General features: G+C 52.9%; 10 protein-coding genes across 10 annotated transcripts; 7 read left to right on the top strand and 3 right to left on the bottom strand.

Moving 5' to 3' along the window:
- Window positions 1-734: 734 nt before the first annotated feature.
- Window positions 735-1,797, top strand: N7474_000877 (uncharacterized protein; the record flags this gene model as incomplete). Its single annotated transcript, XM_057192292.1, has 2 exons — window positions 735-871; window positions 939-1,797. 2 exons carry the CDS (start codon window positions 735-737, stop codon window positions 1,795-1,797), a joined length of 996 nt encoding a protein of 331 aa, XP_057057245.1.
- A 734-nt stretch (window positions 1,798-2,531) lies between these two features.
- N7474_000876 (uncharacterized protein) lies at window positions 2,532-4,060 on the top strand (the record flags this gene model as incomplete). Its single annotated transcript, XM_057192291.1, has 2 exons — window positions 2,532-2,979; window positions 3,024-4,060. 2 exons carry the CDS (start codon window positions 2,532-2,534, stop codon window positions 4,058-4,060), a joined length of 1,485 nt encoding a protein of 494 aa, XP_057057244.1.
- A 724-nt stretch (window positions 4,061-4,784) lies between these two features.
- N7474_000875 (uncharacterized protein) lies at window positions 4,785-5,789 on the top strand (the record flags this gene model as incomplete). Its single annotated transcript, XM_057192290.1, has 3 exons — window positions 4,785-5,178; window positions 5,274-5,575; window positions 5,670-5,789. The coding sequence occupies 3 exons, from the start codon at window positions 4,785-4,787 to the stop codon at window positions 5,787-5,789; spliced, it is 816 nt and encodes a 271-aa protein (XP_057057243.1).
- A 977-nt stretch (window positions 5,790-6,766) lies between these two features.
- N7474_000874 (uncharacterized protein) lies at window positions 6,767-8,433 on the top strand (the record flags this gene model as incomplete). Its single annotated transcript, XM_057192289.1, has 2 exons — window positions 6,767-6,969; window positions 7,020-8,433. 2 exons carry the CDS (start codon window positions 6,767-6,769, stop codon window positions 8,431-8,433), a joined length of 1,617 nt encoding a protein of 538 aa, XP_057057242.1.
- Window positions 8,434-10,242: 1,809 nt separating this feature from the next.
- N7474_000873 (uncharacterized protein) lies at window positions 10,243-12,205 on the top strand (the record flags this gene model as incomplete). The annotated part of the gene is made up of 5 exons (XM_057192288.1): window positions 10,243-10,249; window positions 10,333-10,843; window positions 10,897-11,522; window positions 11,578-11,676; window positions 11,721-12,205. 5 exons carry the CDS (start codon window positions 10,243-10,245, stop codon window positions 12,203-12,205), a joined length of 1,728 nt encoding a protein of 575 aa, XP_057057241.1.
- An 824-nt stretch (window positions 12,206-13,029) lies between these two features.
- N7474_000872 (mRNA splicing protein SMD2) lies at window positions 13,030-13,663 on the bottom strand (the record flags this gene model as incomplete). Its single annotated transcript, XM_057192287.1, has 3 exons — window positions 13,030-13,327; window positions 13,541-13,573; window positions 13,635-13,663. The coding sequence occupies 3 exons, from the start codon at window positions 13,661-13,663 to the stop codon at window positions 13,030-13,032; spliced, it is 360 nt and encodes a 119-aa protein (XP_057057240.1).
- A 750-nt stretch (window positions 13,664-14,413) lies between these two features.
- On the top strand, window positions 14,414-18,030 carry N7474_000871 (putative GATA transcription factor (Ams2); the record flags this gene model as incomplete). The annotated part of the gene is made up of 3 exons (XM_057192286.1): window positions 14,414-14,595; window positions 14,654-16,653; window positions 16,709-18,030. 3 exons carry the CDS (start codon window positions 14,414-14,416, stop codon window positions 18,028-18,030), a joined length of 3,504 nt encoding a protein of 1,167 aa, XP_057057239.1.
- A 425-nt stretch (window positions 18,031-18,455) lies between these two features.
- On the bottom strand, window positions 18,456-18,869 carry N7474_000870 (uncharacterized protein; the record flags this gene model as incomplete). Its single annotated transcript, XM_057192285.1, has 2 exons — window positions 18,456-18,713; window positions 18,795-18,869. The coding sequence occupies 2 exons, from the start codon at window positions 18,867-18,869 to the stop codon at window positions 18,456-18,458; spliced, it is 333 nt and encodes a 110-aa protein (XP_057057238.1).
- A 474-nt stretch (window positions 18,870-19,343) lies between these two features.
- N7474_000869 (putative ssDNA binding protein Ssb3) lies at window positions 19,344-19,928 on the bottom strand (the record flags this gene model as incomplete). Its single annotated transcript, XM_057192284.1, has 3 exons — window positions 19,344-19,414; window positions 19,536-19,590; window positions 19,686-19,928. The coding sequence occupies 3 exons, from the start codon at window positions 19,926-19,928 to the stop codon at window positions 19,344-19,346; spliced, it is 369 nt and encodes a 122-aa protein (XP_057057237.1).
- Window positions 19,929-20,440: 512 nt separating this feature from the next.
- On the top strand, window positions 20,441-21,928 carry N7474_000868 (microfibrillar-associated 1 family protein; the record flags this gene model as incomplete). Its single annotated transcript, XM_057192283.1, has 1 exon — window positions 20,441-21,928. One exon carries the CDS (start codon window positions 20,441-20,443, stop codon window positions 21,926-21,928), a length of 1,488 nt encoding a protein of 495 aa, XP_057057236.1.
- Between the last annotated feature and the right edge of the window lie 160 nt (window positions 21,929-22,088).

The raw sequence follows: 22,088 nt of genomic DNA, 5'->3' as shown, positions 1-22,088 counted from the left end.
TCGGCCACGGACAGATGCGGCTGACGTTTTAAATGTTGATAGAAGAGCGTCATGAGCAACATGGAAGCAAAGTCGCTGAATTTCCAGAGTGATCCGATATAGGCCTGACATCCGGTACTCAAGACGACATGCGAGAACCCCAGGACCTGACTTCCGATTGTTGCTTTTCCAAATCCATTCAGACAAGCAGCAAAAAACCAAGAGATTGACGTTACTGCGGATAGTAGACATGTCCACAAGCGCGTCGGGTCCCGCTTATTTGTAAATACCCCCACGCAGCATCCAATTCTCCTCTATATTCCTCCGAAAACAGAGATCGGCCGCAGAGACCAAGAAGACATTCAAAGTCCATTTGGAACTTTTGCAAGAGCTGGGAGATGGGGAGTACTCGTCGCTCTTACACGAAGCCACCGAAGTGTTCGTCGCAGCTGTGAACGCAAGAAATAGTTTCACCTAAACTCTAAGCACTTGCATATGGATTATTATACCGCAACTATACTATTGGCCCTAACACACTCGTGGCCCCTGACTGGTTCTCGCCAAAAGTTGCCCGATTAGCGTTAAGCTAGAGTAGGTCAGCGTTCGAAGAATCCCCACTTAGTCAAAGAGAAAAATAAACAGCGGTAAATAGTGGCTGAAATGCCACCCGTCAACTCTTTGTTCCAACTTGTGGTTCATGGACCGTGTGAACATCAGCCTTGGCGATCTACCAGTAACCTTGTACTGCAATCAACATGGGAGCTGGTGATGACTCGTCGTTCTTCCTCTATGGGATGGGCGAAAAACCCGAGGCCCTGACTCTAGGGTCCTTGGTGCTAGAAAAGTATTGGAAGCCGATGGTTGCTCGACATTACACTCACGAGTTGCTCGGGTACTTCTTCTTTTCTGTCTTTTCATGTCCATTGTCTCTCGGATACGGATCTAATTTACCTCGTTAGCGACGATGCTCTGCGCGAACACGCTTTCTCCACAAATATCAAGGACGCAGTTCTCCATGGCTCTTCTCGTCTAGCACCCACTGTCGGTCTTGAGGGTGGAGATATTGTCAATCTCAACCTTGCCTACAACAAGGATCTAGAGCGCGTTGTGGTTGCCGAAAAAGGCACCCGAGTTATACTCAAAGAGTACTCCGTCTACACTGCACTTAAGTGTTCCTGCTCTGACGACGCTTTTTACAGTCCCGAATCTTTTCTCACCACGAATGTTTTGAGTAATCCTCTCGCACAAAAAAAACTCAAATTGTGGCTTTCTGCCGCCCACAGCGCCTATGTTCTGAACTTCAAGTTCGCACGCCGGCCAAAAGTTTGGATGCTGACTGGACTCTACGTATTAGAGGAAGCCCGTACAGTGGTCTCCCGCGGTAAATCGGTCGGAATTTCTACCGGCGTGTCATCCTCCATAGTGGGTGCCCTGTCCGGTGTACCAGTGGGAGGATTCGTGAAGCTAGGGGTCGAGTCCTCATGGCAGATGGCCATGCAGGTATCCGAGCCACATGTCTGGGCTGCTCAGTTTCGCTTGCTGGATGCACAATTCATCAAAATGGGCAGGGATGGTGTTGATAATGTCAAGCTTCCCGCGTCAATGGGTCTCTATCGTGATGTCATGTCCGTGAATACCGCTCGAGGGAAAAGCAGCCAATCTATTGGACTGGGATTGAAAACTGAGAGTCGGCCGGAACAAATGGAAGAAAGCGCCGAAGAAGACGATCAGGATAGTCCTGAGTTGGAAGAGTATGAGAAAAGGCTGGAGCAGGCTATCAAGGTTTTTGAGAGCGCTCCAAAGCATTTCCTGCAGTGAAGTGGGGCATTTTATTTCTCTTTTGCTCTCGAGCAGAAGCACCCTACCATCCGAGAGCGAGGTGTGACTTCCCATTTGCAGAAACCCTGGATAACCTTATGTCTTGAATAAAACCCCGCTTGACCTCACCCAGCGTTCCATCTCATTATGATCCAAACAGTTCTCGCGTCTTATTGTTCAAGAGCCTAGGTGGAATATTTTTTCTACAAGGCCCGGAATTCGAGATTACAACGACTTGAAACGCGAACCGCCGAAGCAGGTCACCCGAAATCGGATCCATTAAATTCTCGTAATGCACATAATCCCCAGGACAAGCGCGTGGTGTTTCCGAAGAGTATGTGATCTTCCTTCAGTCGCTCGACAGTGACAAGAATCCAAAACAGCCAATCAAGGACTAGGCTACAATGTTCCTTTTGGGATTAGCTTCTCATCATCGAAACTGCCCTAACTCGAAAAATTATTGCTGGAGATGTAACTATGCACCCTTAAATTTGGGGCTGATTTTCCCGCGCTAGTCCCAAAACGAATACGGTACCATAATCCCTGATTGGCGGTGTTCCTCTTCTCCAGGTCCACTTCGAGAACTATGAGGGACGATCTTTGACCGGACACCGGAGGAAATATCCCCAGGGTGTATATAAACGGCTCTTCTTTCCTCCCCAGTCCCTTGCCGGGCCGCGCTCCTCACCTTCTACTGCTATGCCAATCTTTATAATACCCGCCCTCCCCCCGAAATGACCGCGGACACTAGCTTTGTGGACATGCTCTCTTTTCCAGTGATCAACGTGTTTCCGAATGACCAAAGCACTCACACTGTCCCTCTTCAATCTAATTTCGCCACATCCCATTTCTTTGCCGAGTCCGCAAATATTCAAATGGCCTCGGATTTCTCTCCAATGCCTAATTGCCCGTTCTCTGTATCTCCGTCAAACTCTGTGGGGCAAGAATCCCTAACAGACGCTTCTGCATCTGGGTATTCGACCGCTAGTGCATCTTCGTCTGCTTTCAGTTCCCCATGTCCCGAGACCACCCAGGCGTTTCAGGATTTCAACTGGGCGGATACAGACCACGAGCTTGTCCTGCAGGCTGAGTTGACGAACGACTTATGCTCCAACGGCTATGTGGCGGACACCGTCGACTTGAACAGGCTCTATCAAGAAAAGCTTCCTGACAACTTTGATGGTAGGCTTTTTTACACATTTTTCCATGACTGGTTTTCCAAGCAGTGCCTAACTTGAACACTTTAGGGTTTTCTCGTGTCCATCCTGTGCAGTGCGGCCTCGGATACCATCCTACCGACATCGTTTCAAGCCTACCTTCTACCTTTCTTCCTCGCTCTGACACTGCTTCTCCTTCTCCCTACGGTGACCATACAGCGCAGCATCCGTCAACAGCGATGATAGCCGAAGGCTTTCACTTCTGTTCGGCTTCGCTCGACGACAGGCCGTTCTTCAACACCTCCATCGAATCATCCCTGTTGCTGCAACAAATTTCCCTAAACAGTGAACAAGACTATGGCTTCAAGAAGAAAGGTCGATGTCCGGAACCCCATTGTAGACGAGTCGTCAAGAACCTGAAGGCCCACTTGCTTACCCACCAGTCCGAACGGCCAGAAAAGTGTCCGATCGGGACCTGTGCATACCATATCAAGGGCTTTGCCCGTAAGTATGACAGGGATCGGCATACTTGGACGCACTACAAGGGGAATATGACATGCGGGTTCTGCGCAGAATCCTGGCCCCCAATGAAGAAGAGCTTCAACCGCGTGGACGTGTTCAAGCGTCACTTGACCGCCGTCCACGGTGTGGAGCAGAAACCTCCAAAATGCCGCAATTACGTCCCGGCTGCATCCACTGAAAATGGCACGATTCTTAGCGGAAATACAACAGGAAAGTGCTCAACTTGCTCAGCGACATTCAGCAACGCCCTGGACTTCTACGAGCACTTGGAAGGATGCGTGCTCCGTGCTGTGGAGCAGGAGCAGTCTCCCCAGGATATCAACCAGAAATATCATGAAGTCCCTAAGTTCGCGAATTGCAAAGCCTCCACCTCAACATCGCATCCGATTATTGGCAACGGCAACACCTTTCCCAAGCGTTCTTCCGCCGCTATCGCAAGCAAGATCGGCAGGATTCGCGCCTTTCCAACCCGTCGTAAACGTTTGAAGACGTGGGGCTGCTCCAACAGCAGGATAAAGAAAAGTAAGGAGAGAAAGAAGAACAAGCGAGTTTTGTACCATTTCGACGGCCAGCGCCGCCTATGAGGAGACGAAACGATCCCTAAACTGGCTCCCAAACCCGTCTTCGCTTTTCCAACAGTGCTGGTAGTGGCAGTCGTCGGGGCACCTCCGTCAGTGTCCTGGGCGTCGAAAGCATAAAAGATGTGCTCGGCTCTCACGAAAAGCATGGGATCGAGGTCGAGGATTGATCATATCACTTCATGAACCAGCAGGCAAGGCCGCAGTTCAGGTTAGGTCAATCGCAAAAAACCGGTTGATGGACTGAGGGAGTGTTTTATCAATCTTTTTTATTTTCCCTTCTCCGTCTAAAGTTTCTTTTTCTACGCACCTCTTGCGCCTAACTATCTCTTTCGCCCTTTCCATCTCACGTTTGGTTTCCTTTCCCTTTCCCAGCCCACTCGACGTCGCTGTGCTAATGTTTCCAAACACATGTTGTGCGTGAACATCGGAAATTGGTTGTTATGTGTTTCGAGGAAAGAAGGCTGTTGCAACACTGCCGCTGCCATCTTTGGATGAATATGTAACCTGATTCGCAACAATCGCCCTAGCTACTTAACGAGTTAGTCTATCACGACGTGGACCAATGAGAGTTTTCAACCCGGGATGGCCAATCGTGGGGACTGGGGGCCAAAAAGAGGCGGAGGGGCTTGGCCGGCTGGCTGATCGTATTTTCAGGGCCTGTCAATCTCATACTTACGGGCCCTCTTTTGCTCTCGCAGTAGCATATCTTTTGTGATCTGTTCTAGCCATGGTGCCTGACCAGCCTGGTGCACTTTCGGGGGCGATCCCACATGGTGCGTTGTTACGAGCGGTCGAAGACGATGCCCCTACATCGAAGACGTCGACAGACTTCCTATGGGTGGGCCCAGATGAGGATCCTCAAGACCGCACTGCTGCTCGGGCCAAACAAGCGTTTATAAGGACACGATATCACCGACGGAAAAAGGAAACCCAACTGCAGAACTTGAAGTCTTCCGTGAAACCCTTTCCGACCGAGAACCGCCTTGTACGCTCTCAAGAAGCTCTTGTTCCTGTCGCATATACGCCGGTATTGGGACAAGCCACCAACTTGGACGTTTTAGACGGTGTTCTTTCTTTGTCTCTTCGCACAGACCAAAATACGAACCTGTATTTCCACCACTGTGAGAACTGCAAATATGCTTTGCGAGACTGCCACTTTGACAACTCGCTGGCAATATCAAATGATGCTTCTGGTAAAAAGCTAACAGTTACCTAGTCAAGTTCTATGCATCAAAAGCATACCTTCCTCTATATTCGGACGGGCTAAAAATGTCGCTTCTGCAGATGGCCTTTGCTGAGCCAGCCACGTTGAAAACCTTCTTATCAATCGCCGCGTTCCATCGGGCTATTGGCCTCTCGCTCCGTGATGCGTCTCCACAAACTGTCCAAAAGTCCGTTCAAGATGGTCTCCAGCTGCGGGGTGAAGCCATCAAATCACTCCGGCAGGTAATCGGCCGGCCATCCTATCGTTATTCAGAGGCCATACTCATGGCCATGGTACATCTCCTTTATATCGAAGTAAGAATCTAAACTATCCTACTCTTGATGAATATCTCCCTGCTCTGCTACACCTTTTGAGAACGATGTACTCTGGCTTAACAAACTCTACTAGGGTGCCGAAGGCAATGTGGAAGCAGTCGATGCCCACATGAAAGGTCTGAAAAGGATGATTGAAGCTCAAGGGGGCATTGACAAACTAGGATATCGCGCAGAAACTCTAGTATACTGGTAGGTCAATCATGAGCCGAACCGAGAGGTAAGTTTACAAATCTGAATGTCTTCACAGTTGTGATCTTATAAGAGGGCTTCTTGGCTCCCCTCTGGAATATTGCTTATCAGCAAAATGGGAACGCGAAACCCGAGAAAGGTCGGCTTTTTTCAAAGCTCCCCATCACTGCAGGACAACCTTATTTGGGGGCCGTTTCGTTAACTCCTCGTGGTCTCGAGATCTTGATCCAGAACTTATGGAAATTATCCAGAGTTTACAACCAATCGCTCTCTATTGTGAGAGCCAGGCGGACGATGTGCCCTCGCAGCCGGTACCAAGCGAACATGGCTACGTAGTCTTATTGGGTCATAAGCTGTTTACTATAGGACGTGATCGTGCACTCTCTCCTTTTGAAGAAACCGTGCGACTGTCAATCCAGGTTTATACGGCGAACCGGCTGTGGGTTTTTGATGGGATGGCTTGCTCAGAGGTCACTGCTGGTATGTTTCGACAGTGCCTGGATGAAAACCTTGATATCATCCAGAGGACAGACCTAGATCTGCTCTTTTGGATGCTTTTTATGGGGAGCCTTACAGCCCACGAACCCGATTGCTTTGCATGGTTTCTGCAGCATCTCAAAGAAACTGCGCGACAGTTACAGGTGGACGATTGGCGCAGTGCCGAATCGATCTTGCAGGGGTTTTTCTTTGTGAGCCGGCAATTGAATGAGCCCGCAAAGGTGTTATGGAATTCAAAGGTCCGAGAGGCGGCCCGAGATGCTTCGACTGTATAACTACAAGAGACTATTTCTGCCTTCCATCATGATTGTATATAGTTGGACCCACTCATCAAGCAAATTATTAATCATGGACCGGCACCATGTTCACCCAACTTAAAAAAAACTCTGCGCACCTTCCCGCAACTCGACTTGCGACTTGAGTATCTCTCTCATCTTTCTCACTTAAGAATCTCTCTCCAGACTTATCCCATACCCTGAACGAATGGCTTCGGATAGGAACAGCCACCACTCGGCTGTGGCCAATGAAGACGATCGCGATCTGGCGAAGCTGGGTTATCGTTCTGTTCTAGCGCGTGGATGGGGCTCTTTCGATAACTTCGCCTGCTCCTTCTCTGCGTTGTACTGCATCGGAGGCATCCGCGTGCTCTTCTACATCGCTCTGAGTGGAGGCGGCCCTGCTGCGATGTAGGTGTCTCACACCAAACTTTCCGGGCTTGAACTAACAACCTCTGCAGCTGGAGCTCCTGGGTTTCGGGTAGCATCCTCTCTACCATCACTGCCGCCTGTCTTGCCGAGGCTTGTTCGAGCTACCCGGCCGCTGGGTCTATTTACTACTGGGCATTCCGATCGTGGGGTGGTGGACGCTTGGGACGGCTCATCTCATTTCTGGTTGCGGCATGGACACTTGTGGCATGGACGGCCTTCCTCGCGAGTGATTCCTTTGGTGTGGCCAACTACCTGATCTCGGAGGTTGTTGTGTTCGACCCGCAGGCAAACTTCCCCCACGCCACCTCGGATGTACGTGCTCGCGCCGTCGCCTGGGCCTTTTCCCTGCTCTTCCTCGCCATCGCAACCGCCTTGAACTTCCTGCCCCCGCGGATGTACTCGTGGGTGTTCCGCGCTGGTGTAATCGTCATTGTGATTGACATGCTCCTTAACTTTATCTGGTTGCCTATTGGTGTTTCGAAGACGTACGGATTCCAGTCCGCCGACTTTGTTTTCACTTCAACCTATAATGGCGGTGATACCAGTCCCGGTCTCAATTGGGTGCTCTCATGGTTCTTGGTCGGTTCTTGTCTTGTTGGAGAAGATGCCTCCGGCCATGTAGCCGAGGAAACTATCTCGGCTAAGAAGGCTGCTGCCAAGGGTGTTTTCTGGGCGACTGTCGCCTCGGCGCTGTGTGGCTTTCCGATTATTGTCCTGTTCTTGTTTTGCATGCCGCCCATTGAAAAGTTCTACGACACCAGGGCGCCTCAGCCGTTCATCCATATGTACTCAATGGCGCTCGGGCGGGGTCATGTTGTGATGACCGTCATCTCAATGGTTGGAGCGATTCTCAACACCTCCATCTCACTGGTTGCGGTGTCACGACTCGTCTTCGCCGTCGCTCGTGATGGTGTCTTCCCATTCAGTGATGTCTTGTCAAGGGTTTCGAGGTCCAAACAACCTCGCAATGCAGTCATCTTCATTGCAGTGATTGCCGCGCTTCTACTGTGTACCCAGTTACCGTCCCAGGTTGCCTTCTCCAGTCTGATCTCGACATCAGCCGTGGGTTCAATCGCGGCATACAGTCTCGTCGGCCTCGGTCGCACTTTCGTGACACGCAAGTCATTCCGCCCTGGCTTTTGGGATATGGGCTGGTTTGGTTTGGTGGCAGCCGTCGTTACATTTATCTGGAACGGGTTCTTGTTCGCAGTGCTTTGCGCCCCGCAGTACTCGGACCATCTGATCGATAAGGATTCCAGCCTGTTTAATTATGCGATCGTCATCATGGGAGGCGTCACGATCATTGCGCTGGTGGAGTGGTGGCGCAAATCGAAGGACGAGTGGTTCCAGCACCTGAAGCCTACCGACTCGGAATCCGAAACAGATGCCTCAGTTGAACCACATGGGCAATCGGGGGCAAAGATTGAGGCTGCAGCGGTTTGAAGTATGGATATTCCAAGCGCATTGGTCTGGCAAGTATGCCGGCTTACCAAGATGCCCTTGATGCTGGTTTCCGTGTCTTCGGAAACCCGGTGAGTACTTTCCTTTTGAGGAACATGCATGACGGGTGTTCGAGACTTTACTCCACGGAGTAAATCTCGTTCTGAGATATTACCGTTAAAACTTGATCTGGACAATACCAGCGAAAGGACATGCACGTTTTGCCTCTTTTCCTCTCTCCTACTTTGGTGTCTTGCCCTTGACCGAAAGTCTGGGCAGATACTACTAACGGCTTGCTGCTGTGTAGATGTCCGGTTTGCTGCTTGGTCCCTGGGAACTGCCCGTGGCGCTTTGCTCAAGATCTCTTGGGGATCTTCAGGGAGTGCTCTGGTACTCTTGGCCATCTCATCTCTGCGTGCAATTAGGTTTACTGAGCCTGACGCTACTGATGTATGGTTTTGTGGAGAGCGCTCGGTGCGAACCTTGTGCTCTACCTCTTCTGAGCCCTGGCATTTGCGCCGCGGGACTACTAGCAGGCCCTTGTCCAGACCCCCAAGGCCAAGCAGCAACCACCGTTCGTAGATCGTAGTGATTATCGTAGTAATCAATCTCGTAGGGATGACCGATAGGATAAGACTCATTCTTGAGCAAGCGCGGTTAATAGCGCTCTAGTGATGATCTGTCAAGCTAAACCCCCAAGCTGACTCTCAACATCCAATCTCGCACTTCCACACAGCCACACATCTGAACTGTTTCCCTTTCTCCTCCATACTAGAGGCGTTGCCAATATTTTGGGTATTGCTCAGGCCATAGAATGACGGATAACGGAAATATATAACGAGTTGCCTAGACGGCCGATCATTCATCTTTAACTACTAGAGTTATTCCCAGGATCAGTAAGAAACAGACCACTGCCAGAGTTGTCTTGTGCTGCTGCTGTAACCGCGCGGCCAGTATTGGCTCCACCGGCGCCCGATCTGACAGCGGAGTCTGGGCCTTTTGGCCCCTGCGTCCGTGGAGCACAGCTCGTCGTAGATCTTTTTCTGCTGGTCTCATGATGCCTCCACTGCGCCCGCCCCATCGTGGGACAGCGTCTAGCAGGCCGTTACGCGGACAGTGCCATTGTGGTGTTCCCGGTGCATATTACAATCAGAGGCGCAAGTAAAGTGGTGGTCGGTGCACCGGCTAGCCCGGTTAAGGGGGTCTAGCCTAGACTCGGGCGAGATGCCGCTCTAGCTGTGGCGATATCGGGCGATAGCGATAGCTATGTACGTGCCTGGCGGGATTCCCATAGGCGGTAATCCGGGACGTAGTGGGGGAAGCACGACCTGCCTCATGTGAGCTGCAAAAAAAAAAAGAGTCGTCTTCCATTCCTTCCATCCTTCTTCCAATCTAGAGGGGCACACCACCACATAAAGGACCCCTCGACTCTCACTTTTCTCTCACTTCCCTCTTACTCACTCACTCTCCCTCTCGCTCTCCCTCTCACTCCTATCGCCATCACCATCACCTCTTAACACCCCCACACTACATTCTCCCGTTCCAGCTCCGAATCTCCCCACTTTTTTTCCCCGCCTTCGCGTCCAGTCTCCAATCAACCAAAGAAATCGCATTCCTGCTTCCTTGTAACTGGTTCTGCCGAGCGTCATCGCGAAACCCCCTCCTTGCGACAACCTCTTTATATATAACCTCGGGACCTTGCACAGCGGTCCTTATTTGTCTATTTTCTTTCCAGCTTTCTCCAGCCGCGCGCGCTGTCCGGTTTCCACGAATCCACTTGGTGTTTGTCTGACTGCCCACAATTGATCAACAATGCAGAGTACGTTCGCTCCACTACCTGCCCCAGATTGTCCAGGCAGGTGGAAGCATCCCGTAGCCAATGGTTCTGACAGCTCTCGCTAGCCAAACACTTTTTCTCCGATCCGAGCCACCTGGTTCTGACGGCCCTCCACTCGCTCACACTGACAAACCCGTCTTTGGCTTTGGACCCGACGCACAAGATCATCTTCCGTCGCCCAGATGCTCCCCGCAAGGCCAAGAAGGTGTCAATCGTCACTGGTGGTGGCTCCGGCCACGAGCCTGCCTTTGCCGGTTATGTGGGCCATGGTTTGTGTGATGCCTCGGTCGCAGGAACTATCTTCGCCTCTCCGTCTGCGGAGCAGATTCGCAGGGCCGCCATGGACCGTGTCCCCACCGAGGAGGGCGTGTTCATCATTCCCATGAACTATACCGGCGATGTGTTGAACTTCGGTATGGCCGCGGAAAAGTGCCGTGCCGCCGGTATTAACACCGAGTTCTTTTCCATCAACGACGATGTCGGTGTGGGCCGGGAGAAGGGCGGTTTGGTCGGCCGCCGTGGACTTTGCGGGGGCATTCTGATCCTCAAGATGATTGGAGCCTTGGCCGAGGCAGGGTATGTTGCTCCGGCTGTGATAGACCGAAACACGCCGCTAACCAGTTTCCCAGTGGCTCGCTCGAGGAAGTGTACGGCTTGGCCAAGCAGGCAAACGATAATTTGGTGACGCTGGGCTCCTCCCTGGAGCACGTTCACATTCCCGGTCGTGGTGCGCCCGATGACACAGTCCATGACGGCGAAGTTGAGATCGGCATGGGTATTCACAACGAGCCGGGCTCCCATCGGGCCAAATTCGACCTGGTCGGGCTGGTCTCAATCATGCTTAAGCAGCTGCTCGACAAGAATGACACTGACCGCAATTACCTCAATCGCACGCCCGAGGACAAGTTTGTCATGCTCGTCAACAACCTCGGCGGTGTCAGCCCGCTGGAGCTGGCCGGTATCACCGACGAGGTCTACCGCCAGCTGGAGCGCGACTACCAGATCAAGCCGGCCCGCCTCATCCAGGGTACCTTCCTGACCAGCTTGAACGGACTCGGCTTCAGTGTCTCGCTACTGAGGCTGTCTGACACCGGCCTGGGCGCTGGAAAGTCCATGCTGGAACTGCTGGATGCGCCCGCTGAAGCGGTGGGTTGGTCCGCTCCCATCCCTACCTCGACCTGGGATAATCGGTCCGACGCTCCTGTTGAGCTCAAAGACTCGAACCTGGCCGAAGAGAAGCCTAGCAACCTCAAGCGTAAGTCCCTTTCTGCTTTCGTTGGTTATACTTCACCAACTCACTCTTATCACAGTGGATCCTGCCGTTGTCAAGAAGGTTCTTGGAGCCGGCCTGAAGCGCGTCATCAGCGTGGAACCCGAGGTTACTCGCTACGACACCATCGTAGGTGACGGTGACTGTGGCGTGGGTCTGAAGCGCGGTGCGGAAGCCATCCAGGCGCTTCTGGACAATGCCTCCCCCCACTGAGCGATGACATCGTTAACACGGTGAACCGCATCGTGACTGTGGTCGAGAACACGATGGACGGCACCTCAGGTGCCATCTATGCCATTTTCTTGAACGCGTTGGCCCACGGCCTGCGCGCCCAGGACCAGAGCTCCGCCGTGCCGGCCACGACCGAGGTCTGGGCCAAGGCCCTCAAACACGCCATCACCGCGCTGAGCAAGTATACCCCAGCCAAGCCCGGTGACCGCACTCTTATCGATGCTCTTTTTCCCTTCGGCGACACCCTTTTGGAGACCCTCGACGTGCGCGTTGCCGCCGCCGCCTCCCAGCAGGGTACCGAGTCCACCAAGAGCATGAAGGCCAGTTTAGGCCGCTCTGTGTACGTTGGTGGCGAGGAAGAGTGGCTCGGCAAGGTGCCTGACCCCGGCGCTTACGGTCTCAGTGAATTCCTGACCGGTCTGGCTGAGGCGGTCTAGAACTGTTTCGTATAGATACTCGTATACTTTGGCCTCGGGAAATTGTGGCGATGTTTAATATAATTTCATAATGATGATGACCAGAATGTATTGGATGCCTTGTTTCGGGTTCTGTGATCGAACAAGTACGCTCTTACGTTGAGCAGAACCAGTTCTTGGGTAGAGCACTTGGAGGGTTAGTGTCCGGGATGACAGGGATATATATAGGCCGTTGTATAGCCAACTTCCATATCTATGGAATAGTGATTAGAAAATATTGCTTGGGCGCAGCTAGGCAGTGATAACTCTTGAGGTTTTATTCTACTACTCAATTTTTGGGTGCGAAGACGCCACGAGTTGCTCCAACCGACCCGATGCTTTCTAGATCAACCACAGACGGAAAGTACATCCAGAACTGAACGCCGGATATTTTCAAGTACAACCCTCCCAAGCCAAAAGATAAGAGACTCATCCAGCAACCTCCTACGGCACAATGTTACATGCCAAGGTTACCTTTGAAAGAAGAGCAGACATCGATCCATCGAACCCTAGCCGCAACGACAGCCACAAGCAAGGGAAGCAGAACACAGAGAAGAAAAAAAGAGAAAGGGTATCGACATCGATGACATGGTAGGTCCGTTCAGTCACACGAGGGACTTTTGTGGGTGAGAGATGCGGCGCAAGCGGCAGGGGATCAAACCATCCCGAGAACATGTAACCTGGGCCGTGGGATGGATGCCGATGCGCACGTAGATGGAAAGATACGACCAAGATCACTCAGCTGAGCAAGACGAGGATAACGGAGTCGCCACGCAGGAACCTAACCCAGAAGAAAACGAAAGCGATTAGCCTCGATCAGATCGCAAGTCCGGGGGGGGAGGGGATGCAACGTACATCTTGCTCACGAAACGATCCTTGTTCACACCCTTCCCCTTACTGCCCTTGGGCTTCTCAGTCCACATCTCCTTGACATTCTCCAGCACCATGTTGCAGTGTCGGTCAAAGGCCTTGACGCGGGCCAGTAGCTTGCGGTTGTTGCGGCAGGAGATCAGGACCTGGGTGTGCGTGCGGGTGGCGGTCTGCAGGAGGGAAAGCGGGCCGGCGGTGAGCTCATGTTCCTCGACCAGAGCGACTTCGTACTCCCTGTTTGGATATGCGGGTCCTCGGTTAGTATATGTATGTCTTTACTCAGCGTGCATGCTTGGGGGAGTGGGTGATCCTTGGAGCAATGCGGTGCATCGGTATCCGCAATGCGGGCATCGCGAGCAAGGCCCGTAATAGGCCGGGTCGAATAGGCAGAAAGGAAAGGGGAATCGAGGGCGATCACGACGAGACTCGAAGGGGGAAGGAACCTACGTGAGCTCGGCCTTGGGCTTGTTGAGCAGATCTCTGAGGGAGGCAAAATGTTAGCGAGGTCCAACCGTGTGAGTCATCGGATACATTGACCTACTGGATCTTGGGGTCAGGGGCTGTCGACATGGTGGGCGAGGATAAAAGGACAATGGAGGTATCCTTCGTCTTTTCGCACCCGAAGTTGCAAGTCTGCGCGGTCACGTGGTTACCTGCCTTGCGTTTCAGGCCGCCGAGTCACGTCGCGTCCACGGCTGTTTGGGGATCGGCGGAGCAGTACTTCAGCATCGCGCATGCAAGGACCTCGTTCTCTTCTCATTATTCGTCTCCCTCTCGATTTTTCTCCCTCGCCCGGACTTTCTGCAGCATTTGTATGTTTTATGTCATTTCACTTGGTTCGTTTTCGCAGCACATTTCCTGTTACAGTATGAACAGCCAATCCCTCGCTCAATCCTCTCTCATGGAATTCTCGACTGACCCTCTCTAACATTCCAGTCCTGCAGACCAGAAGGCTGCTCCACTGCTTGTTGCATAGCCTATCCATTCTCCCGGCCGACGAGATTTCTAACCCACCTTGGTCAGTCATGCTTGGCTGATCGCTCGACGAGTGTAAGGACCTCTTCGAGTGGTGTCGGTATATTCGGTCTTCACCTTCTCACCTCCTCCTCCTCCTCCCATCCACCCTCGACTACACCCTCCTATCTCGACAATTGGACTTGATTCATTTTATAACTCGGCAAGGACCTCATCTACCACTCTACCTGTTCTTAAGGCCGGTGTGGTGCATGGTGGACACGCGAGTTTGGTGAGATGGAAGCTCAGGACGGAATCACCGTCCGCCCCATGAGGCGTAGGCACTTACCCCTATGTTGATGTGAAATGATGGAAGCTAAAATAGCTTCAACAGTCAAGGTTCTCTATACCTTCGACAATGAAAACAAGACCAACTGTCTCGCTCGGTGGCCTCATGTGCTGGACATCCAGACCGCCTATCTGGATGAACAGACCCCAGTGGGGGTCATTGAGCTAAAGACATGCATCCAAGCCATTGTGTCTGCGAGGTTAGTCCCTGTCACTGGCAGTTAACAAATCTGATTTCTCACGCCATTGGCCTTGCAGTCCCGAACTGGTGGCCCAGCTGGGCAAGGATTACACAGTCTATGCTTACGACTATTCGGAGTACGAAACCCCTCTGGTTGGGCAGGGGATGCTATCATGGGTCCTGGCTTCGTCCTCTCCAACGCCAGACGCACCGGCACATCAATCCAAGACCATGGTCACCGGCCGCGTGTGCAAGAACCCCATGGGTCTCTTTTCCAAGGGTGCCGCCCATGAGACACTAGAGGTTAAGCTACGACTTGTGCCGGTTCCGACCGTTATGCAGAGTGAATATCTTGACAGCATGCAAAAATACCGGGAACTGAGCAACGTCATCCCTCACGAGTTCGATGCGCAATCATGGACGAGTTTTGTCCGTCAAAACCCGGGTTTGTTGGAAACTGCCAAGGGTCAGCAATTCGAACGCACCCTGGCCTCAATGAGCCATTCTGGGATCGATCGGTTTCACCAGCTCTTGAGCGAAGGCTCTACACCTCGCGATTTCTCTAACTTTCCCCCACCGAACGAGTCGGTCCGATCCACGTCGCCTGCTCAATCATATGCTCCTAGCCGAATCTCAACGCCTGGCGGGTCACGGCCGTCAAATCAGCACCAATCCCAGAAGCAGGGCATGCCTTCGAGCGACATCATCCGACCATCGTCGAGTGCCTCCATGCGGGACAATGACTTTCAGATGCAAACATACGATTTGCGGAGAAACTCAGTGCAATCTGGTTATGGCAGCGGTGGTGAAGACTCTGTCGATCCTCAGCCACGGAAGAGAGCCAAGGTGTATCAAGCCACCTGGCCTGGCAAGTCAGACATGAATATCGAAAGACAACCAAGTTCTCTGCGGGTGGCTGCCAGTACAGCGGCTTCCGTGCGAATCCACCGTCCGACCCCCGTGAACCCTTCCCTGGTAGCTGCCGTTCAGCAGTCGACCGATGAGCCTGTGCGGCCGCCAACTCCAATCTCTCGGCCTGCTGATATGCCTCGTCGAGGCCGACTTCCCTCCAGTTTGCTACGGGAGTCATCCATAACCAGTACATATACATCGCCGTATTGTATGAGTGATGACCAACCTGCAGCGGATCAGGCGGCCCATTCGCCGGAGGAGTCCCGGTATCAGGGTCTCTTTGAGCCATCGTTCACAATGCCGTCGTCACCCCCGATAATGGATGGCCGATTCCCGCAAAGGTCCAGTCCCGTATTGCCACCTCTTTCTCTGGACACCGACTCTGGTTTCATGAGCGGCGGCCTGGAGGACCTTCTAGATGATGATGCTGCCACTCCCTTGGATGACTGCAGAAGAGCAGATTCTCATGATATCGGGCACGGCAAGCGTCCTGTACGGTCTGCAGTGCAGGCCAGCTCGCCAGCCAGTGCGATTGGTGGGGCTGCCAATGATCTATACCTGGTGAGCGACGGACCAAAAGAGCAGAATCGAAAGGACGCACAGCCTTCACTACCTCGTCCATCGACGTCGGGCGGATCCAGACCGTCTTCTCGAGCCAGTGTCCGAATGGCACCAAAGCCCTTGGCACCAGCTCCCATGTCGCAGAGTGCAGTCGAACAATTGATGAATGCGATCCCCGCCAGCGACCCTGTCGGGCCCACGCACCCTCCTCTTCAGCATTCTCAAACTTGGGCCGGCCCCATGAGTGACTTCACAGTTGCAGAAACCCCGGCGCCGCCGCCCGAGGATGGCAAAGTCCGGAGTGGTGCTGGGGCCAAGCGCATGAAACAAGTCCAGGCACGTTTAGACCAAGCCATTCGCTCTGGGCAGGTTCCTCCCTACTGTGAGAATTGTGGATCGATCGAAACTCCCACATGGCGCCGGGCTTGGTCGAAGGAGATCGTCGGCGATGAAGATACGGCACGTGAGATGTTAAAAGACTCCACGATGCTTTTCTGGCAGGTTTTGGAGCGAGACGACAACAATGATGTGTCGAAGTTCAAGGTCTACAAGAAGAGTCTTGTGGATGCCGACAACGACTGGGCGCAGATCCTCCTCTGCAATCGTAAGTGGCGTCCAGCTCCTCTTTTCCGCTATTATTGTACTAACCTGTTATGTAGCTTGTGGCCTCTGGCTTCACAAATTCAAGACCATGCGTCCAGAAAACAAGTGGAACAAAGTTCCTGCTGGTAAGAGGAAGCGTCCTTCGAGGAGCCGCAGAGATGGACCATTGTCGCAACCTTGCCCTGCGACCAGGACGCGCAGCAAAGCCCCCTCAAGCAGAGTCGGGGTATCATCTCCAGCTCCTACTGAAGCCTCCTCCGTGCCTGATGGGCCTACTCCCGGTGTGGACAACGACAACGATCAGGATTATGACGTGGACGCATCCCCTAACAAACGCCGCCGTGCCAATAGCGTTGAACCTCGACGATCAACCGATACCTCGGAGAACCGCTGGCATGGACAAGACGCCATGGAGGCGCTTAGGCGGGCCATCCAATCCAGTCCGGCGAGGAATATGGAGGCCAAGCACGTTCACCTGCAGACGGACAATGACGACAACCTGACGCCCAAACCTGTGCGCAGGATGCTTTTCAACAGTGCTCACAACGAGGGACCGTTAAAGCCGCTAGATGCTTCGTCGATCAATAGCATCAATAGCTGCTCTCCACGACGCAGCCCTCGAATTGCCTCGCGGGGAGAGAAGCGAATTGATGGAAAGGAGAACATGGCTCCAACGCCGCGCGATGATCTTGATGGTCTCTTCGAGAGTCCGACATTGGATTTCGACCTACCTACAAGTCCGACGCCTCGTCGACGCAATCATCGTCCTTCGGCTTTCAGCGACAAATTCGCTTCGGTGCCTTGTAACTCGCCAACTATCAACAAGCGCAGGGACGGTGGCTTGGGTCTGTCACCGGCTCGTCTTACTGCGGAGCGGCTGCAACGTGCACAGGAACACCAGGGAAGCCCCCGGTCAAAGTCAAGACAGAACCGGTCTCCCAGCAAGCATTCTCGGGCTCATACCCCCGGTATTCCCTCCTTGGCTGACGATGGCCTGCATTCCGAGGCATTTGAATCCATCGATGGCATGATCATGGACATCTTCGATACCGAAGGCTCCTTCCCGCTGGGCAACACGAAATTCGGCGGCGAAAACTGGGCGGACTGGCTACCAGAGGACTACGTGTCTCCTGTGGGATCAAATGATGATGCTGCCCATCCTTCAGACGATCTCTTTAATGTGATCTTATCCGATCCTGCCGTCGACAAGGAACACATGCACGACTCCGAGTTCAACCCTTTTAATTTTGGCGACGCCAGTGTTCCCGACTCGGGCTTTTTCAGTTCTGATGCCCTTCATCAAGATCCTACTACCAAGTCTTCTGCTGAGGAGCAGCAACAGCATGGCAGCTTGCACGCAGCGTCTCCTGCTTCATAAGGGCTAGAGCAAGAAACTCCACGTGTTTTTCTCTGTCATTTGATCTGGTTTTTGTTTCTGGGGTTTCGAAAGCGATGGCGTCTGGGTACAACGGAGTGGCATTTGTTTGCATGCTAGCCTTCGAAAGCTGGTTATTTGACTTTCCTTACTGGTGGTGTTTTGAGTGATTTTCCCGGAGGTTTACTCTGGTTTCCAATAGCAAACCACCCCAAGAAGGGTTAGCAGTCAAAGGAATACATATTGACATCACGAAAGACAGTCTCTTGCCATGCTGGCATTGGGATATTCCGTTCTCGTAGCATGTGGCAACTTCTATCTACTGCATTCAAAATCCCAGCTCATCCCTCCATAGCAATCACGCTCACTTGGAAAAGATCATTGATTCATCAACAAACGGTTCTCAACAAAAGCCTCTCCCTCCAGCGCTAGTGCTTGCCCTTCTTGCCCGACACCAAGACGATTCCAAACAGCATCAGGCACACAAACGCCACGATAAACGTCACCGAAACCATCGTGCAGCAATATTTCTCGCCACGCCGGCGCTCTCTGCGCTCGAGCACTTTGTCACACTCCTCGCAGTGCTTGTGTGGTTGAGCCTCGACATCTGGCCCAGATTGAGCATGCAGTTCCACGTCTGGGGCACCCTGGTGGTCTTCGTGGTCCGTTTGAAGTACGGCGGTGTACTGAGTGAAATGGGTTTATCAGTAAAAGAGCACTTGGTTGGTTTTCAAACCCGCACCGTGTAGGAGAGAGTTATCGCTTACCCCAGTGGATGCGTTGGTGGGCGGTTGAGCGTATAGCTCCTCGTAAGGGGGCACAGTGTCAGTGGATCGGCCCATGATGAATAAAATGCGATGAGTGATAAAACAAAATCCGAGGAGACCCTGGAGGAGTTAGTGATTAAATGACGCTGATGCTGACGATAGGCAGCAATGTAAATCGAAGGTTGGTTTAGCGCCGCTGTGGCTGAGCGTAAGGCTGACTTGATCCCGCTTCCTTTCACCTTGCATCATCGTCAACATGTAGACATGTCTTTCGAGAATCGTAATTGTTTGTGGGCATCGCGGTCGATCAAAAGAATACAATACAGGAAGATCCGAGGGTACGATCCACTATTCATTCTTTACAAGTCTTTTACTCACCAACACGCGGACCTTGGAACGATCAACTACATAGGGTTCCAATGGACGATCACTCCCGTCATTGTTTCCATTTTAGAGAATATCATAACATCGTATGTAATATGCCAGCACTGAATGATATGAGAATAGTTGAAGCAGCGACACCTTTTCCCCGTCGGTAATGGGAGTAATTCACTCAGCATCATAGAAGATAGACTTGAAGCGATGGGTGGATTCGACTACTCGTTCGTAGATTTTATAATCTGTAACAGAAGTTAGCACACAAGCTACCACACCATGAGTGCCTTAGAAAAGCAAATTAATGGAAGAAAGGCAAAATATGCGCAACACAGGTATCAGCAGCACTAGATATCAAACACATACCACAATCAGCTGGATTCCCCCAGTCCGTCGTTCCCAACACCCGAATACCGAGACCCTAGAGCCGCATAGAGTTAGCATTATCCACCCCATATCACCCAGAGCATATATCGTGATCTTCTCGGTGACGATAAGCAATGTATCTAGACATACCTGCCCGCCCTCGAGGTCAGCCACTTTGCCCACCACCTCGACCAATTTGCCCATCTGCAGGTGAGAGTCCGGTTTCAGGATGAGAGTGACGTCGCCGTTGCTGCCGCATGTCACAGTCGCAGTGTCACCGCGGAGCGCGGTCACCGTGCCCAGGAGGCGCACGGTGTGTGTTGAGCGCCCGCCGCTGGAGGGGTGGAAGGCGTGTAGATGGGCGGGGAGGACGCGGGGCGTTTGGAGGGACATGATGGGTGTTTATGATGCTGTGAGGTTTGTGTCGGTTCAATTTGGTGTTTCCGGAAGGAAATGCTGCTGTTTTGCTTTGTGGGGTGGAAGTTGTTCGGGAACCAACTACACACGCCCTGGACGCGGTGTCGCGCAACACGTGGTCACGTGCATGGATACTCGATCAATTCGACTCAAGGCCCGGACATTATTAGCTGGGTGGTTTTAGGTATATTTCGTTATTGATTATGGGGTGTCTTTTTCCTTTCTTTTTTTTTCGAAAGCTTCCCAGAATATTTACTCTCCAGTATTGCGCATCACGTGATATGGAATGACCGTTGCGGGCAAAAGCTCTGGTCCCTGACGCATTTCCTTACTACGACAACTCCCCAACGGCCTGGCGCCGAGCAACACAGTTATCTGTCCAGTCATCACACTATTGGACAAGCAAATGAAGGCCTGATCCTACAACATTTTGCCAACCCCCACCCCCTCAACTCAATCCTCGACCACACACCTTTGCCGCCGTCACGATGCCGCCTCCACTCCCCTCCGACCACCGCGGCATGACCGCAAACCCCCTCAAACCCGTCGGTCGCTATCGCCCAGGTAAGCCAGTTGCAGCCGAGGAGTCATCATCAGAAGAGGAGGAGGAAGACGATGCCGCAGCGCAACAAGAACAAGAGCGGCGCAGACAAGCAGAAGCACAACGACGGAAACAACGAGCACCTGCTGCAAGCTCTTTCCCTGCGGGCGCGGCTGGAAAGATTTCGAAGGGGGTGCAAAATGTGAGGCTCGAGGAGGATGAGGATGAAGAAGGGTTCGTGACCGACGAGGAGGAAGATGAACCTGCGCGGCCAGCGGCGCCAGCTAAGTCTACGCCACAAGTTGCGACTGGAATGGGAGAAACGACAGTACAAAAGGCTCCTCCAGTCCCAGGGCCCGAAGCAAGCGACGAAGAGGAGGAAGAGGAAGAAGAAGAGAGCTCGGAAGAAGAAAGCAGCTCTGAGGATGAGGCGCCGCGGAGGGTGCTGTTACGGCCTACTTTCATAAAAAAGGACAAGCGGGGGAACGCAGCAGTACAAGCAACCGACAAGACACAAGCAGCGGCTGGCGGCGCAGAGTCGACTGCAGACGAGGTACGACGAGCCCAGCGGCAGGAGAAAGCAGACAATTTGGTACGGGATCAGTTGGAAAAGGACGCAATTGCGCGCACAGCAGCGCACAGGGCTTGGGATGACGACGAACTCGTGGAAGCCGACGAAGAAGGGGCCATCGACGACCGCGACGGCGCAGACCCGGAGGCGGAGTTCGCCGCATGGAAGCTACGGGAACTGAAACGACTGAAGCGTGAGCGTGAAGCCATCGAAGAGGCTGAGAAAGAGCGCGAGGAGATCGAGCGGCGCCGCAATCTCACAGCCGAAGAGCGGGATCGTGAGGACCGCGAGTTCCTGGCCAATCAGCAAGAAGAGCGCGAGGCCAATCGCGGCCAGACCGGTTTCATGCAGCGCTACTTCCACAAGGGCGCTTTCTTCCGCGACGATCAGGAGCGCGAGGGCTTGGACCAGCGCAATCTCATGGGCAGGAGCTTTGTGGATGATGTCAACCGCGAGACCCTACCGCAGTACATGCAGGTCCGTGATATGACCAAGCTCGGCAAGAAAGGTCGGACCCGCTACCGAGACCTCAAAAGCGAAGATACGGGCCGCTTTGGCGATGGATTTGATCAGCGGTCTCGGGGTCGTCGCGACGGCCCTCCCGTTGGAGTTACAGATGAGCGATTCATGCCTGATCGTGGGGACGATCGAGGATCCGGACCTACTGGGCCGACCGGTGCCAATGCCAGTGTCGTGCGGTCGAGACGGAGGTCGAGCTCGAGATCCCGCTCTCCTCGGCAGGATCGTCACGAACGAAGCCGGTCCAGAGCACGGCCGTGGCCGGATCAGGGCAGTCACCGCAAGCGAAGTCCATCGCCATACGATGACCGGGAGAAACGGCGGCGAGTGGATCCTGCTTCGTGAGGTTTCAACAGAGCTGAAAAGAAACATAACAAGGTGCATGGCCCATATGGCGCAGCTTTTTGGTTCTATTATCTGGGTTTTACGTTGGATAACATGCTCTTACGGGCAATATTGTAATATAAATGACCAAAAATGGAATTGATGGAGGTTAACGATATAC

The sequence above is a fragment of the Penicillium riverlandense genome (assembly GCF_028828495.1).
Source record: "Penicillium riverlandense strain IBT 135883 chromosome Unknown utg000001l_segment0_segment0, whole genome shotgun sequence".
Lineage (NCBI taxonomy): Eukaryota > Fungi > Ascomycota > Eurotiomycetes > Eurotiales > Aspergillaceae > Penicillium > Penicillium riverlandense.
The sequence above is the reverse complement of the archived record's forward strand: the minus strand, read 5'-3'. Positions and strand labels throughout refer to the sequence as shown.